The sequence below is a fragment of the Ornithorhynchus anatinus genome, chromosome X1 (assembly GCF_004115215.2).
Source record: "Ornithorhynchus anatinus isolate Pmale09 chromosome X1, mOrnAna1.pri.v4, whole genome shotgun sequence".
In the NCBI taxonomy this organism is placed as follows: domain Eukaryota; kingdom Metazoa; phylum Chordata; class Mammalia; order Monotremata; family Ornithorhynchidae; genus Ornithorhynchus; species Ornithorhynchus anatinus.
This window is the reverse complement of record NC_041749.1, coordinates 55505548-55522872: the sequence shown is the minus strand read 5'-3', so window position 1 is coordinate 55522872 and position 17325 is coordinate 55505548. Positions and strand designations below refer to the sequence as shown.

Here is a 17325-nt window from a genome sequence, read left to right as displayed (position 1 = left end):
GGGGGGCGGGACAGAGGAAGACCTGGCCCCCCCCCCCCCCCCGGCCCACCGCATTAAGCTTTGCACTTTTGAGCTGGATCCATTAACTAGCTTTATTGAGAGTCGGGGACTAAAAAAAATAACAGAGGAAAGGCAAGGGCCCGGAGGGCAACCCCCCCCCCCCCCTTCTGGAGCCCCGGGGAGGGCGGGGAGGTCCGGAGGGGCGGCCGAACCCCGGCCCGCACGGGCCCCGGGCCCCGCCCGCGGCCCCGTCACGACTGGATGTTGGTGGAGTTGAGGATGCGGGTGGTGACGTCAGATCTGGAAGCTTTTGAAAGTTCGCGCTGCGGGCGAGAGAGGGAGAGAGAGGGAAGGTTAGGCCCGGGGCGGGGACCGCCCCCCGCCTCGGGAGCGGCCGCTCGGAGCCCAGCCGGCTGCTTCGAGAGCACGGGGTCGGGAGCTCGGGGCGATAAGAGGATGAGTCGCGGCCTCTTCCCCTCCCGGACCCCACGCTGTCCGAGGAGCCCCATGCAGAGAGAGAGAGAGAGAGAGCGGGTCCCGCCCCCGTGATCGGCCAGCGACCGCGGCGCAGCCCGAGAGGGAATCCCCACCGGAGCGTGCCAAGAGGAGGCCGGTGAGCGGGCCGGGCGCCAGGCGGGACCACCACGCCGTGAGCCCGGGGCCGGCGGGCGACCCCTCCGCGCCATCCCTACGGGAGAGGGATCGCTTCCGGGCCGCCGGCCGGGCCGCCCGGGAACCAACCCCGGCCCCAGACACCGCCGAAGCTTCCTCCTCCGCCCCGCGAGGCCGTGGTGCCGGGGGCCCGGTTCACCCGAGTAAGGTGGGACGAAAGCAAGCCGTCGGGCGGAGCGGATGCTAGAGGGGCAGAGACGCCAGAGAGCAGACGGGAGCGGCAGCGCGGGGAGGGGGGACGGACGAAGAAAAAGGCTGGCAGCACACAGGCGGGCTTCCTCCTCCCCCCCGCAGCTCCCTCCCCTGACTAACTCGGCCGCCCCCGGGGCCGCCCCGGATCCCGCTTCGGGGGCGGCGGGGCCCGGCCCGCCCCGGCCCGCGGAGCTTCGGTCGGGGGAGCCGGGGGTCAGCGGGCGCGAGGTCGGGCGCGGAGAGAGCGGGGCGGGGGGGCCCGGACCGCCGTACAGACCTGAGCCCCGCCAGACGAGCGGTCAGAGAGGGAAGAATCCTTCTAGAGGGGAAAGAACGGGATCGGAACCAAGCAGAGGCGGGGGGCTGGGTAGGGGAGAAGAGGAGCCAGAGAGGGGGAGAGGGACCGTGCCCGTTCTCTCCGGCCCGGCGGCCCCGGGTGCCCCGCCCCGCCCCGCCTGATGTCTCCCAGGAAGATGGGCCGATTGGTTAGAAAAGGTGAATTACCGCAAACTCAGAATAGGTGCTGGCAGACAGAGATTAACGCCGAGGTTACGCCGGAGGGGGCCTGAGTGAGGACACCCACCGCTCAGGACTTTGCCATTCAACTCAACGTTCTCCTTGTCGGAGCCCTGCCGGCTCTTACTGGGGGTCTTGGGGCCCAGGCGGCCGGGGGTCCGGGCCGGCTGGCCAAACTGGGCGGAGGAGAGACGGACAGAAGGCCGGGTGAGCGGGCGGGGCCGCCGCGCCCCACGCGGCCCCGCTTCTCCGCGACGGGGGCCCCGGCCCCAACCCCCGCTAGCGCTCCACGGGGACCACGGCAGAGGGCGCCGGGTGGGGAGGTGAGGGGGGAGCGTGACCGGGGGCGGACTGACCTTGCCTCCGGAAGGCGGGAGGCGCGACGCGGGGGAGTGGCAGACCGTTCCGCCGAAGACGGAGCGCACGGTGGTGTTGGGAGTGGCGCTGGAGATCGAGGTGGTGTTAAACTGAAGGGGAAGACGGCAGGCGGGGGTGGGGGTGTGCGCCGGGGGCCGGGGGCCCGGGGGCCCGGGGAGGGGGCGGACCCGTCCAGTGAGGGGGGGACGCCGCCGAGGCCAGTGGGCCACCGGGGGACGGATGACCCGGTGAAGTCTGCCCGGTGTGCGGACGGCGCAGCTCCGGGGCGGGTGACCGCCGCCCCCTGCTCCGTCCCACCCCTTCACCGGCCCCGTGGTAGTCGGTGGGGGAGGAGCAGAGCACAGCTTTCCAGCCACCGGAATCCTAGGTGCCAGGCTCGGCTCCCCCCCGCCCCGCCGCCGATTCGCGGGGCGGGCTCGGGGGCCGGCGAGGGTGGGCCCCGGGCACCGTGGAGGGGCCCACCTCGGCTCCCGCCCCGGAGCGCTCCGCCCGCCTCCACTGCGGCCGCCCGGCCCCGCCGAGCCCCCTCCCGCCCCCGTGGCCACGTCCGCCCGGCCCTTACCTTGCGGATCTTGGTGGGGGTGGTGGGTCCCAGCCCACGCCGCTTGCTGGGGGTCCTGGGGGCGCTCCCGTACAGCATCTCCTCTTCCGTCTGCCGGTTCTTCTTCTGCTGCTGCAGCGAGCCAGGATTGGAGGAACGGACCGGATCAACGCCGGGGCCGGGGCCGGGGCGACGCCCGAGGACCCACCCCGGACCAGAGAACCGCACGCCCCGGACGCGAGTCTCCCGCCCGGGGCCCTGCCGGATGGCAGAGACGGGACCCGGGTGGACTCAGGCTCCCGCGGTGTCCCGGCAGGGGTTCCGGGTGGCAAGAGAGATGAGGGAACGGATCAGAGACACCCGCCCCCCGGCCAACGGGGATGCTAGTTAAGCTCCTCAGCGATCCTCCCCCCGAGCCCGCGGCAGGTGAGGAGGGGCTACGTCTGCGGGACCCTCTTTGGGTCAGCCTTCTCTGGTGGAAACAAGCTCCCGGCCAGACTAGCGCTGCCCCGGGGGGCCACCGGGGCCTAGCGGATGGAGCCTGGGCCTGGGAGTCGGAAGGAACCGGGTTCTGATTGCTCCGTGACCTCGGACGAGTCGCTTCACTTCCCCGCGCCTCCGTTACCTCGACCGGAAAATGGGCATTTTCCCACAGGGGACAAGAACCGCGTCCAACCCGTTCCGCTTCTATCCGCCCCGGCTCTTAGCGCGGTGCCTTGCACATAGTAAGCGCTCAAACGCCACGGTTATCATCGTCACTATTCTTAAACCTGGGGACGGAGCTGGCCGCAAAGAGCCACGAAGGCCCACGGGACGACGAGGGCCCCCGGGCGAGGCTTCGGTTCTGGGCCCGCGGGGCGGAGAGGGCCGGGGGGCTGGGGATCTTCCGGGTGCCCGGTCTGACCCCAAGGAGGCCCCACGCGACAAGAACGGACCCGGGGGGAGGCCGGCTGGCCGGCCCTCGGCCCCAAGGGCCCTCCGGCGCCCGGGACTTACTCTTTCCTGCTTTGCCCTCTCCTTCTCGGAGTGGTGCCTCTCCCACTGCAGCTTCACGTACTCCATGAATTTCTGTCCATTCACCAGGAAGGCCTTGGCGTGCTCCTGTTCCCACAGCTCGATCTGGGTCTTCAATTCCTCTTCCAGCTGGAGGCAAACAGAGAGGGGTGAGTCCGGTTCCCCCGGGGAGAGGGGACCTCATTTCTTTTTTTTTTTTTTTAAATGGTATCTGTTAAGCGCTTACCACGCGTCAGGCTCTGTACTAACCGCTGGGGTAGATACAAGATAATTGGACCCGGTCCCCTGGCCCACACGGGGCTCCTTAATGCCCATTTTTTTACGGACCTGCTCAGGGTCTCCCGGCAGATAAAGGGCAGAGCCGGGATGAGAACCCAGGGCCTCCGACTCCCAGGCCCCAGAATCCTTCCCCGAGGCCCTGCCCGCTTATCGAGTTTCGCTCTTGGAGTTTCGGGAGAAGGCCTGCCGTAAGCGGGGCCTGTGGGCCGGAACTCCCGCTCCCCTCCGAGACCACCGCCTTCCCTCAAGGGGGTCTCCACGGCGGGCCCGGGCACCCACGTCGAGGCCCGAGAGATGGCCCCGGAGAGGAGAGGGGTAGGGGTCCAGAAGCACCCTAGAACCCCGGGCCTTCGACCCGAGATGGAGCGGCCGACATCTCCCCTTCCCCGCCGCCCACAACCGACGTCACCTTGGGGAGAGTCTTCTGGAGCTTGGCCCGCTGCTTCTCTTCCTTCAGGAGGTTCCCGCCGCGGTTCGTAAACCGGCTCGGGTCCGACGCTTTCCTCTAAGGAGAGACGACCCGGCCCGGTTGGAGCCGGTCCCCTGCCGGCAGACCCCGGCGGGCCCCTCCCGGGCCCCGTTGCCCCCGACGCGCGGCCGGCTCGAGGAGGCCTTGGGAGGAGCGGGAGGGTGCCATTCCTGACGGGAGTCGAGGATACCCGACCCCCGGGGTCTTGGGCCCCTGAGAACGGTCGGCGGGTAGGGCCTCCCTTCAGAACAGGGAGGAGGGGTAGTTTTTTTTAAACGATATCCTTTAAGCGCTTACTATGTGCCGGGCACCGTACTGAGCACTGGGGTGGGTACGAGCTAATCCAGGTCGGACCCAGGCCCTGTCCCACATGGGGCTCACGGTCTTAATCCCCATTTTCCAGATGAGGGAACTGAGGCACGGAGAAGCGAAGCGACTCGCCCAAGGTCTCACGGCAGACCAGAGGCAGCGCCGGGACTGGAATTCAGGTCCCCCCGACGCCCGGGCTCCGGCCACCGGGCCGGGCCGCGTCCGGTTCTGGCCGGAGGCATCCGAAGAAGGCTCGCGGGGCCACTCAACTCTAACCGGATGGAATTCGGGAAAACTCCCCTCGTGCAAGGTGCCGGTGGATCAGGAGGGCCAGGCGATGAGCTCAAGCTAACAGTGAGGTTCTCCATCCGGGTTTGACCGATCTGGGGTGCCGGCTCAAGTTCTTCCCCCCCAGTTACTCCTCCCACCGGCTGCCTGATGCGGGGGGGGGGGGGGGGGGGGGGCGGGGGGCGACGGCGTTACCTCTCCCAACCCCCAGAACCCGTTCAGATCCCGGGTCGGTTCCCGCGGGGCCGGCGGACGGTACCTCGAAGTCCAAGAAAAGCCTCCAGCTCTCTTCCCACTTGTGGACCGCATCGAAGAGCTCTCTGTGCACGTCATAGTAGAGTTTCAACTGCACCACCTCGGCGTCATGGAGTTGGAGGAGGGTCTCCGTGAAGTCCTCTGCGGGGCCCGGAGGGAGGCCGTCAAGGCCGAGACCCTCGCTCTCCGCGGGTTCCCGGCCCGCGGCCTCCCTCCCCCGCCCTCCTGTCATCGGGCCCGGCGCCGGGAGCCTTGGGGGACCCAACCCAACAGATGCGGGCACAGCGGGGCCGGGCCTCCCTGCCCAGGCAACGGCCCCGTCTCCTCGGGGCGGGGGCGACGGTTGCTGGGGAGAACAGGAGCTCGGTCCCCCCGCCCAAGGGGGAGGCGCGTTTCGGGAGCGGCTCGGGCTCACGCGCCCCGGGGGGACTGACCGTCGTAGTAGGGGGCGAAGGCCCGCCGCTGCTCCTGGCTGTAGAAGCACTTGTCCCAGTACTGGGCCAACTCCACCCTGATGGCTTCGATCACCTTCTTCATGTTCTGGGCCTTCAGCTCCTCCAGGCGGTCTGCTTCTAACTGCAGCTGTGGAGGGAGGGGACTTCATTCAGATATTTATTCGATCGTATTGGAGCGCCTACTGTGTGCAGAGCACTGTACTAAATGCTTGGGAAAGTACAATATAACAATAAACGGGAACATTCCCTGCCCACGACCGGCTCACAGACCAGAGTGGCGGAGAGAGACATTGATCCAAATAAACCGACAGATATGAACGGAAGTGCTTTGGGGCCGGGAGGGGGGAGAAGAGCAAAGGGAGCCAAGTCGGGGCGACACGGAAGGGAGCGGGAGATGGGGAGAAGTGAGGTTTAGTCTGGGAAGGCCTCTTGGAGGAGATGGGCCTTCAGTAAGGCTTTGAAGCCGGGGGGGAGAGTGGTTGTCCGTAGGATTAGAGGAGGGGAGGGAGTCCCAGAGGCGGGACGTGGGCCAGGGGTCGGCAGCAAGACGGGCGAGATGGAGGCAAATGTGAGAAGGTTAGCACTAGAGGAGCAAAACGCGCGGGCTGGGTTGTAGAAGGGAGAGAAGCGAGGTGCAGTTGGGAGGGAGCGAGGTGATGGACTGCTTTAAAGCTAACGGACAGGAGTCTTTGCTGATAGGGAAGCGGATGGGCGACCGTAGGGGTTTTTGAGGAGGCGGGGCCACGCGTCCGGAACGTTTCTGTAGAAAAACAATCCGGGCAACAGAGTGAGGTGTGGACTCGAGTGAGGAGAGACACGAGGCCGGGAGGTCAGCAAGGAGGCCGTAATGCAGGCGGGAGAGGATGACCGTATTAGAACAGCGCTTTGCGCATAGTAAGCGCTTAACAGATACTATTATTGTTATTATTATTAACGCGACAGCGGTATGGACGGAGAGGAAAGGGCAGATTTCAGTGATGGGGTGAAGGCGGGCCCGACGGGATTCGGTGACGGATCGAATGTGTGGGTTGAAGGAGAGCGAAGCGTCAAGGGTGACGCCAAGGTTAGGGGCTGGGGAGACAAGGAAGGACGGTGGCGCCGTCTGCAGCGGTGGGAGAGTCAGGGGGAGGACGGGGTTTGGGTGGGAAGAGGAGGCGCTCTGTTTTGGACAGGTTAAGTCTGAGGTGACGGGAGGACATCCAAGTAGAGAGATCTCGAAGACAGGAGGAGACGCGAGAGTGGACAAAGGGAGAGAGAGAGAGAGAGAGAGAGAGCACCGTGCCATCGGGCAACTCCGCCAGGGCTGGGAGAGCCGGCTCTCGATCCTATTTCTCGAGCACTTACTGTGTGCAGAGCACTGCACTAAGCGTTTGGGAAAGGACAGGGCGTCGGAGTTGGTAGACGAGTTCCCCGCCCACGACGAGCTTAGGGTCTAGGGGCGGGGAAGACAGACGTTAATACAGACGAACTTAGAAATACGTACCTAAGCGCCGTGGGGTGAATAAAGGGAGTAAATCTAAGGGCCGGGGGGACGCGGAAGAGAGTGGAAGAAGAGGAAACGAGGGCTTAGTCAGGGCCCGGTCATGGTCAACAGGTCCCTCCGGGTGGGGGAGGGGTGGGTAGGGGGAGTGGGCCACGTGCGACAAGGGACACGGGTCACGCGTGGCTCTTCCGAATGGGGAAGCCACGAAGGAAGACGGTCATCTCCTCGAAGGCGGCGCCCGGGTCTATCTCCTCTACTCTACTCCGCACGGGGCGGGCACTCGACCCATGCCCCACGAGGGGAACGGGGCAACCAGCTGGGGTAAGCTCACCGTGGGCAGAGGATAGATCCTTTCTATCGTTCTCTCCCAGGAGCTGGGCCCGGTGCTCTGCACCCAGTGAGCGCTCGATAAATAGGACTGACCGACTGGCGTTCCAAGCCGGGCGACCCTCCGCCCGGCCCTCCCCTCCCCGCGGCGGCAGGGCCCGGCGCGTTCCCTCACTCACCGCTGCTTTCACTTGGGACTTGGAGCCGGTCATGTAGCCGGCCATGGCCGCTCTCTCCTCGTCCGGGACCTGGAGCCGGTCCCAGAGCTCCAGGATGCGAGCCCGCAGCCCCTCGCACACGGCCTCGTTCTGAGCCTTCCGCACCCTCAGCTGCGTCGCAGGAGGCCGGGGGGCGGGGGTCAGTGCCGGCCCCCGGCCCCCGCACCCGCCCACGATCCGCCGCCCCTCCGGGGACCCGACGTCTCCGCCCGGCAGGCAGCCGCCCTCAGGGAAATCTCTCCGGCGGGAACACATCCCCCCCCCACCTCCCCGCCCAGTCCCTTCCCCTACTTCGGGGCTTTCGCCGGCCCCACGGTCCCTCGGGCGGGGACCTCCCCCCGGCCGCCGCCCACCTGCTGCAGGAGCTCTTGCAGAGCAGCGATGTTGTCGAGCGACAAGCAGAAGGCATCTTCCTCCTCGCACACGACGTCCTTCTCGAAGCTGGTTTCGGGGAGGTGCTCCAGCTCCTCCATGCACGTGATGATCTGCCTCTTGGTAGCGACGAATTCCTCCCTCCGGCAAGCCTGGAAGGGGGAGGCCGACGTGTGGGGCCGACCCCCTGTGGCGGGCCCCGGGGCCGACTCCCGGGGTTGCCCCGGCCCCGTCTTGGGAAGACCGGGGCGGGCGCCGTACCTTGAGCTCCGCCATCTCGGCCAGGTGGCGCCGGAAGCGGTCCAGTTCGTCCAGGCTGGGCACGGCGCCGCAGTCGACGCCGTAGGGGGTGGTGCACAGGATCTCGCACAGGTCCCGGTCCTGTTCCTGGAGGGCGGCCAGCTCCCACTTCCTCTCCTTCCTCTGCTTCTGCAGCACTTCCACTCGGGTGCGCAGATCCTTCTCCAGCTGCAGGATGGTCGTGTCCTCCTCCTCCTGCCCGAGAGGAACGGCGGGGCTCCGGGGCTGCTCCTCCGGCCCGGGGGAGCTCGCTCCCGGATCCCAGCCCTCCGAGGAGCCGCAGCGTTCCTCATCTCATTCCCGCTCCTCCCAGGGAAGTTGGGGTCGAGGGGGCTCATTCGTCCCTTTAGTCAATCGTATTTATTGAGCGCTTAGTGTGAGCAAAGCACCGTGCTAAGCGTTCGGGAGGGGACGGGACGATTAACAGACACATCCCCCGCCTGCCGACAGCGAGCTGACGGTCCACAGAGGCAGCCGGACGTTAACACGAATAAAACTACAGATCTGGAGCCGCGAGGGAGGACGAGTCAAGGCAGCAAGTCGCAGAAGGGAGCGGGAGGAGAAGAAAGGAGGGCTTAGTCGGGGCAGACCTCTCGGAGGAGGAGATGGGCCCTCAATCGGGCTTTGAAGGAGGGGAGAGCGATCGTCTGTCGGATATGAGGAGGGAGGGGGTCCCAGGCCAGAGGCAAGACGTGGGCGAGGGGTCGGTGTCGACGCCTCGACCCAGGCGGTAGAAGAGATGGGGAGGGGAGGGGGGCGGAGCTCCGGGGCCGCGGCCTCAGTCCGGAGGCCCCGGGGGACAGCTCCCGGACCAGCATCAGCCCCCCGTCTTGGGGCTGGAGCCTCTCCTGCCTCATTCCCGGAAAATCCCCCACGTTGCCTGGGTAGAGGAGAGGCAGGTGGCCTAAAAGTGTGGCCCTGTATCTGGCCTAATCTGTATCTACCCGGTGCTTAAAGCCGCTTGACACAACGTACCCTTCTTTAAAAAAATTAACAGAAAGTGTATACCGGTGCTCTACACATTGTAAGCGCTCAGTAAATACCATCGATTGATTCTCTGTGAGGCATTAGAAGTTTACAGCCTTGAGTCTTGAGTTTAGGTAAAACTCTCTTGAACGCTAGAGCTGACGACCCTCTCCACAGCTGAGAACAGGCGACGAGGGCGGCGTTACGGAGGAGAGGCACGGTAAGGGCGCCCACCAAGCCTCATTAGCCCCAGGTCTTCTGCCAGGGGTCCGATTCCTTCCCAGACCCTGCTTCTCTTCCCTTGACCCGCCCCGGGGCCCTCGGGCGGGCTGAAGCGGGTCCCCGGGGAGGGGCCGGGGTAGTTATCGTGCCCAGAAACGGTAGTTCAAGGGGATGGGTGGCCGCCGGCAGGAACCGGTGCCCGCTTCCCGCTGCACCGTTGGACCCCCGGGTAAGGTGAGACAAGAACGCTGTGTGTGTTGGGGATTGGGGGGGGCCTGCGCGGACCCCAGGATTTCCCCACGTACAGTGAGTGGACTCTGTTACAGAGCTGTGAAAAATCCAGTCAGATGTCGCGCGTTCCTCCGTTTCCCGGCGCGTCGGTGACGGGAAAAGGAGGGCGTAAAGGGCGGACGGGTGGGCCTCGAGAATACCGACACGGCAAAAGCCCAACGTGAAGTTTCGGCGGTCCGCGCCCTCGGGACGGGGAGGAGGCGGCCCCCGGCCTCTCGCGACCCAGCCCGGCGACCCCGAGCGGCGGCCGCTGGCTCTCCGCACTCCCGCTCGCCCCGACGCTTACCTGGAAAGGTTCCAGGCTGAGCTCCCGGCACAGGGTATCCAGTTCCTTGCGACACAAATCAATGTTTTTCAGGAGTCTCCCTTTCAAATTCTCTTCCTCGGTGATCATCCTGTCCAAGAGGCTCTAGGGAGAGAGAGAAATTGGTCCCTACCGGTTATCGGGGGTTGGGGCGGAGGGGAAGGACTGAGCTCAGGAACAACTACGGGGAGATTTTTGGCCACGACCCAAAGCTTCTGAGGCAATTGGCATTGCCACCGGGCACCCAACAAAGACGGGGTGTCTCCCCCGCACCCCACGCCAGCCCACGTTTCCCCGTCCCCGGCCCCCCTCCCCCGGGGGACGTGAGGGCCGTAAAAGGAGATCCCGCTCACTTTGATGTGCTTCTTCACCACCTCGGTCCTCTGCAGGCGCTGGTCCTCGGGAATCCCGATCAGCTCCCAGATCTCCCGCAGGTGATTCAGGGCTTTGTTGAGGCAGGTGACCGCCTCTTCCGCCAGCACATCGCTGAAGGAGGGAGCCAGCAGACGGGGCCCGAGTCAACCCGGACGGCCCCGGACCACGATCAGAACGGCGATCGAGCCAAGCGCCGGGGCATCTACGGGGCGGCCGACCCGAGCGGTCTGAAGCGAGGGATCTGGGGGTCCCAACCTGAAGTGTTCTCGGTCTCCTTCGCAGGCTTCTCCTCCCCCTCCCATCCTCTAACTGTTGGGGTTCCTCAAGGGTCAGTTCTTGGCCCTCTTCTGTTCTCCATCTACCCTCACTCCCTCGGTGCGCTCATCCGCTCTCACGGCTTCAACTATCATCTCTCTGCAGATGACACACAGATCTACATCTCTGCCCCTGTCCTCGCTCCCTCCCTCCAGGCTCGTATCTCCTCCTGCCTCCAAGACGTCTCTACTTGGATGTCTGCCCGCCACCTAAAACTCAACATGACCAAAACTGAGCTCCTCATCTTCCCTCCCAATCCCGGTCCTCTCCCTGACTTCCCCGTCACCGTGGACGGTACGACCATCCTTCCCGTCTCTCAGACCCGCAGCCTCATCGTCATCTTTGACCCGGCTCTCTCCTTCACCCCGCACATCCGATCCGTCACCGAAACCTGCCGGTCTCACCTTTATTATATCGCCAAGATCCGCCCTCTCCTCTCCACCCAAACGGCTACCTTACTGTTACGGGCTCTCGTAATATCCCGGCTAGATTACTGTGTCAGCCTGCTCTCTGATCTCCCTTCCTCCTGTCTCTCCCCGCTCCGGTCTATTCTTCACTCCGCTGCCCGACTCATCTTCCTGCAGAAACGCTCCGGGCCTTGTCACTCCCCTCCTTAAAAACCTCCAGTGGTTGCCCGTCGACCTCCGCACGAAAAAAAAACTTCTCATTCTGAACTTTGAGGCTGTCCATCCCCTTGCCCCCTCCTACCTCTCCTCCCTTCTCTCTTTCCACCGCCCACCCCGCACGCTCCGCTCCTCCGCCGCCCACCTCCTCACCGTCCCCCGTTCTCGCCCGTCCCGCCGTCGACCCCCGGGCCACGTCCTCCCGCGGTCCCGGAACGCCCTCCCTCCTCACCTCCGCCAAATTCTCTTTCCCTCTTCAAATCCCTACTTAAAGCTCACCTCCTCCAAGAGGCCTTCCCAGACTGAGCTCCCCTTTTCCCTCTGCTCCCTCTACCCCCCCCTTCACCTTCTCCTCAGCTAAACCCTCTTCTCTCCCCTTTCCCTCTGCTCCTCCCCCTCTCCCGTCCCCTCCCCTCAGCACTGTACTCGTCCGCTCAACTGTATATATCTTCATTACTCTACTTCTTTTGTTAGTGAGATGTACATCACCTTGATTCTATTTATTTGCTGTTGTTTTAATGAGATGTTCTTCCCCTCGATTCTATTTATTGCCATTGTTCTTGTCTGTCCGTCTCCCCCGATTAGAGCGAGGGCAGGGACTGTCTCGACCTGTTGCCGATTTGTCCATTCCGAGCGCTTAGTACGGTGCTCTGCACGTAGTAAGCGCTCAATAAATACTATTGAATGAATGAATGAAAATGGGCCCGAGGCCCCCGGCAGCCATCGCCGACGTGCCGTGGACAGAGCCGTGTATTCCTCCCTCCTTAGCACTCATTTCCCCTCCCTGTCATGCGAGCCGCCTGCTTGACACACAAAGGGACACTTAACACCTCCCAAAGGGATAGACCCCGGCACCGGGAACGCAGCCGGGACACCGTACCTCCCAGATCCCACCAGTGGCCCCACTACTGCCATCGATATAAAAAGTCTCACTCGGGGCGAGGGCGGCGAGAGGCCGCTGATCACCTTCGGGGAGAAGAGAGCTGGGGAAGCCCCTTCCGGGCCGGGTGACGACAAGAAGCGGACGTGAGGGACGAGGGGAGAACAAGAACTGATTTAAGGGGCAGCTGGAGCAGCTGTCCACTTTCCGCCCCTGCCAGGGCGAAGACGCCCCCCCACGCCCCCCATCGTCTAGTCTCTGCTACCCCGGGCCGCGCGCAGAGCCGAGCGAATAGAGACCCTCCTCCCACCGTTAACCTCGGGCCTGAGATCACGGTTCGGTGAGCAACTCGATCCCATTCTTGCGGCTCACCTCCAGGCCGTCTCCTCTTCTAGACCGTAAGCCGCTTTTACTCTCCCGAAAACTCACTAAGCGCGCCGCTCTGCACACAGTAAGGACTCAAATACCACTGGCCCACGGACCGAGAGAGTGAGGATACTCAACTGGAATTCATCAAAGTGCCGGTGGTATGAATCAGTGCCCCCCAGCAATGGTTTCCCTCCCACCCCTGGTGGCTTGCGGGTCACCCTCTCCCCCCTCCGCCGACTGGGGCCCAGCCGTTTTCAAGACAGCCCTTCGTTCTCAAAACGATTTGACCGATTCAGACCATTTAGGCTGCGATGCTTCCAGTTTGGCCTTTAGATCTGGCCGCTCTCCAGGCACGATTAATCATCGATGGCATGTACTGAACGCTTACCGTGTGCACAGCACTGTGCTAAGTGCCCGGGAGAGTGCAACACAACAACAGACACATTCCCTGCCCACTGTGAGTTTACGGTCTAGAGGGGGAGACCAGACGTTGATAGAAATAATCGTATTTACTGAGCACTCACCGTGTGCAGGGCACTGTACTAAGCACTTGGGCGAGTCCAACACAATGGGACACATCCCCTACCCGCAACGAGCTTACGGTCTGGTTTTAATACACCGTCACCCAAGATCACGGCTGAGGGCCACCTCGCCTCACCCTCAGATGAGAATAAATGCACGTCGTGCCCGTGCTCTCACTTTTTCCGTTGTTTTTTTTTCCTTCTACGGTATTTGTTAAGCGCCTTCTCTGTGCCAGGTACTGTTGTAAGCTCTGGAGTAGATAACGAGATAATTTTGTTGGACGCTGTTCCTGTCCCACGTGGGCTCACGGTCTTCATCTCCATTTTACAGAGAAGGCATCTGAAGCCCAGAGAAATGAAGTGACTTGCCCAAAGTCACACCCCAGAAAATAACAATGATGACGACGATGGTATCTGTAAAGCGCTTACTCTGTGCCAAGCACCGTTCTAAGCGCTGTTGGAGAGACAAGGTCATCAGGTTGTCCCACGTGGGGCTCACGGTCTTCATCCCCATTTTACAGATGAGGGAACTGAGGCAGAGAAGCGAAGTGACCGGCCCAAAGTCACCGAGCTGACAAGCGGCGGAGCCGGGATTCGAACCCACGGCCTCTGACTCCCAAGCCCGGGCTCTTTCCATTAAGCCACGCTGCCTCTAGAGCCGGGATTAAAACCCAGGTCCTCCTGACCCCCAGGCCTCTGCTCAATCCACTAGTCCACGCTGATTCTCATCCAGCGTGGCTCGGCGGGGGGGGGCGGGGGGGCCCGGGGCTCGGGGGTCCGAGGGCACGGGTTCGAATCCCCACTCCGCCGCTTGACAGCTGAGTGACTGTGGGCCAGTCACTTACCCTCTCTGTGCCTCGGTGACCTCATCTGTCAAATGGGGATGAAGACCGTGAGCCTCACGGGGGACAACCTGATGACCCCGTGTCTACCCCAGCGCTCAGAACAGTGCTCTGCACAGAGTAAGCGCTTAACAAATACCAACATCATCATCGATATTATCAGCCCTTCGAGATGACAGGAAAGTCAAAGGGCCTCGCTCCGAACAACGCCACCTCCCGAATCGCCTACTACTCTAGGCCTAGGGCCAACCGCAACGCGGGCTCGGCTGAAATTCACACCGTCTCCTCCTCCTCCTCCTCCTCCTACCAGGGCGTCCGGGCCAGCCCAGGGGAGCGGCTGGCCCCTTCCACTTCCAAGTTTCTCAGCCGCCTCTTAGGGGCGGGGCCGGCAACTCTCGGGCGCTGGGGGTAGGGAACGACTGGAAACCGGAGAACTAGGGTGACCTGAATCAGGCCGCGGGAAGCCAACCTCTCCTACGGAAAAAAGGGTGGAGCAGTCAGGGCAGAGCCCGGCGGCTGCGGGCAGCGGGACGCTCCCCCGTCCCCACCCCTCCCCAAGGAACGCCTTCCGGGAGGAGCTGAGCGACCAATGCCACCTCCGAGGAGTTTAGGGTGGACGGGTATCGGGACAAGCGTGCCCCGCAACCCCCAACCCACCCCCCGGGATGTTTTAGTCCCCCTCGGCCTCGAGCGAGATCCCTCCAGGCTCACCACGGCCGGCGTCATGGCCTACGCTCTTCCCTTTGCGAGTCTGCCTGGTCCTCGAGGTGGTGGATGGGGAAGCTGGGCGGGTTCTAGTTCACCCCGCCGCCTCAGAGCAGGCTTCCCGGGACGATTCCCGGCCAACGATCTCACCCCAGCAGGCTTCCCGGCAGTGGGATGGCCCAGCCAGTTTTTATGGTGCTCCAGGGTGGGAGGGTTCACGCTTCCTTGAGTAAATCGTCTTTGCACTTCCTAAACTCAATTATCCACACCAGAGCCGAAAGCAAACCCAAATGCATCCTTCAAGAGCAGCTAAGCACGGGGCACAGCGGACTGATCGAATTTACTCCTCAATCTTTCCCCGTTCACCGTAGGCCTGAAGAGCTGGGGGGGTGTGGGGGGGGGCGAAGCTGGCAGGGGAAACCCCGGGCTCACTACGAAGAGAACCCCAGCCGATGGAGCCCCAGCCCCAGGTGGACACGGCAACAGAGTGACGATGATCACGGCGGCATTCGTTGAGCGCTTACTACGGGCCAGGCACCGTGGCGGACACAGGATGGACACCGTCCACGCCCCTCGTCGGGCTCACGGTCTGAGCGGTGGTATTTACTGAGCATTTACTCCGTGCAGAACACCGCGCTAAGCATCTGGGGGAGTCCAAGGGAATGAGCAGACACACTCCCCGCCCACTGAGAGCGGGAGAACAGACGAGGAGACCGAAGCGTAACGAGGTGACTCGCCCAAGGACACCCGGCAAACACCGGGGCAGTCGGTCGGTTTGTTTTCTCACGGCGTTCGGGGTAGACACGAGATAATGGGGTTGGCCGCGGTCCACGGCCCAGGCCGTCCCTGATCCCGCGGGTCACGCTGCTTCTCGGGCCGTGAGCGGGCACGGACTGGATGCCGAGGACTTCCAACTCCCAGCTGGGATGGGGGGCAGAGGGCGCCGAGCCCTCCTTCTGCAAGGAGGGACCCGGGTTCTAATCCCGGGTTCCACCACTCGCCTGCTGGGCGACCTCACGCTCCTCTGTGCCTCAGCTCCCTTTTCTGTAAAACGTGTGGGCGGGACGGGGACTGGGCCCAAACGCCTTCTCTTTTATCCACCCGAGCTCTCGTTCATTCAATCGTATTTACTGAGCGCTTACTAAGGGCAGAGCACCGTACTAAGCGCTTGGAATGGACAAATCGGTAACAGACAGAGACAGTCCCTGCCCTTCGACGGGCTCACGGTCTAATCGAGCGCTCGGTTCGGTGCCGTGGTGAGCGCTTAAGAGACGCCGTCGGAAGAGGCCCTCGACTTCTCCGTGCCTCAGTTTCCTCCTCTGCGAGATGGGGGTGAGGACGGCGAGCTGGGTCCAACCTGCTTGGTCCTCCATGTATCCCAACACCGAGTAGGGGGGTCTGCCACGTGGGAAGCGCTTAGCAGATGCCATTCAAAAGCCCAAAACACCCCCGCAACGCCGCAGGGGAGGGGAGGTCGGGGCAGGCGACCTCCTCCTCTCCCCACGGCACCGGAGCGAGTTTGTCTATATGGGGAAGCGGCGTGGCTCGGTGGCAGGAGCCCGGGCTTGGGAGTCAGAGGTCATGGGTTCGAATCCCGCCTCCGCCACTTGTCAGCTGTGGGACTGTGGGCAAGTCACTTCACTGGGCCTCGGTTCCCTCATCTGTAAAACGGGGATGAAGACTGGGAGCCTCAAGTGGGCCAACCTGATGACCCTGTCTGTCCCCCAGCGCTCAGAACAGTGCTCTGCACAGAGTAAGCGCTTCACAAATAGCAACGTTATCTATCCCTCTGTTTATTCGGTCACCCGGGTGCCCGTCCCCGTGATTCTCTTGATCTTGACGCCGTCGACGCTCGCTGTGGGGAAGCAGTGCGGCTCCGCGGCGAGAGCCCGGGCTGGGGAGTCCCAGGGCCCGGGTTCGAATCCCGCCTCTGCCCCCTGTCAGCTGGGTGACCATGGGCGAGTCACTTCCCCGGGCCTCGGGGGCCTCATCTGCTAAATGGGGGTGAAGGCGGGGAGCCTCCCGTGGGGCCAGCTGAGGCCCCCGGCTCTCCCCCCAGCGCTTAGAACATCGCTTAGAACACGTAGGAGGCGCCTAACAGCTACCAACACTCTTATTCCCCCTTTACCTCTCCGCAGCTAAACCCTCTTTTCCCCCCTTTCCCTCTGCTCCTCCACCTCTCCCTTCCCATCCCCACAGCACTGTACCCGTCCGCTCAACTGTATATATTTTCGTTACCCTATTTATTTTGTTAATGAATTGTACATCGCCTTGATTCTATTTAGTTGCCATTGTTTTTATGAGATGTTCTTCCCCTTGACGCTGTTTAGTGCCATTGTTCTTGTCTGTCCGTCTCCCCCGATTAGACTGTAAGCCCGTCAAACGGCAGGGACTGTCTCTATCTGTTGCCGACCTGTTCATCCCAAGCGCTTAGTACAGTGCTCTGCACATAGTAAGCGCTCAATAAATACTATTGAATGAATGAATGAATGAATGAATATTCCCCCGTCGCTCCGCACCTCGTCAGCGCTTTCCCCCCCGACCCCCACCGTGTCCCCTTGCAGCCCGCCCGCCCGAGGCCCCGCACCTTCTCCTCATGGCGGCGGCGGCGGCGACTCCGGTCCCGGGGTCCCGGGGTCCTCGGGGGGGTCGGGGGGGGTCGGGTCGGTTCGGGTCCGGTGGCGGCGCAGGCGCAGAGGCGTCGGCTCCCCGGCCCGGCGGCCCCTTGCCCTCCAACCGTTCGCGCTGCGCCAAGATTTGAAACGCAGCCGCCGCCCCGCGATTGGTGGGGCGTCACCACGCTCCGCTCCCCGTCGTCAGGGCGACGGCGGCGCGCGTGGTGAC

General features: G+C 63.5%; 1 protein-coding gene across 1 annotated transcript; it reads right to left on the bottom strand.

Annotated features, from left to right (window-relative positions):
* Window positions 1–216: 216 nt before the first annotated feature.
* Window positions 217–17107, bottom strand: PRC1 (protein regulator of cytokinesis 1). The gene is given in 16 exon segments (XM_029052147.2): window positions 217–323; window positions 1142–1183; window positions 1369–1392; window positions 1395–1556; window positions 1737–1847; window positions 2321–2431; window positions 3296–3442; window positions 4002–4097; window positions 4918–5054; window positions 5348–5495; window positions 7358–7507; window positions 7750–7920; window positions 8030–8263; window positions 9834–9956; window positions 10205–10337; window positions 17069–17107. Coding segments are annotated over 16 exon segments (1872 nt in total). The 5' UTR covers window positions 17080–17107; the 3' UTR covers window positions 217–251.
* Between the last annotated feature and the right edge of the window lie 218 nt (window positions 17108–17325).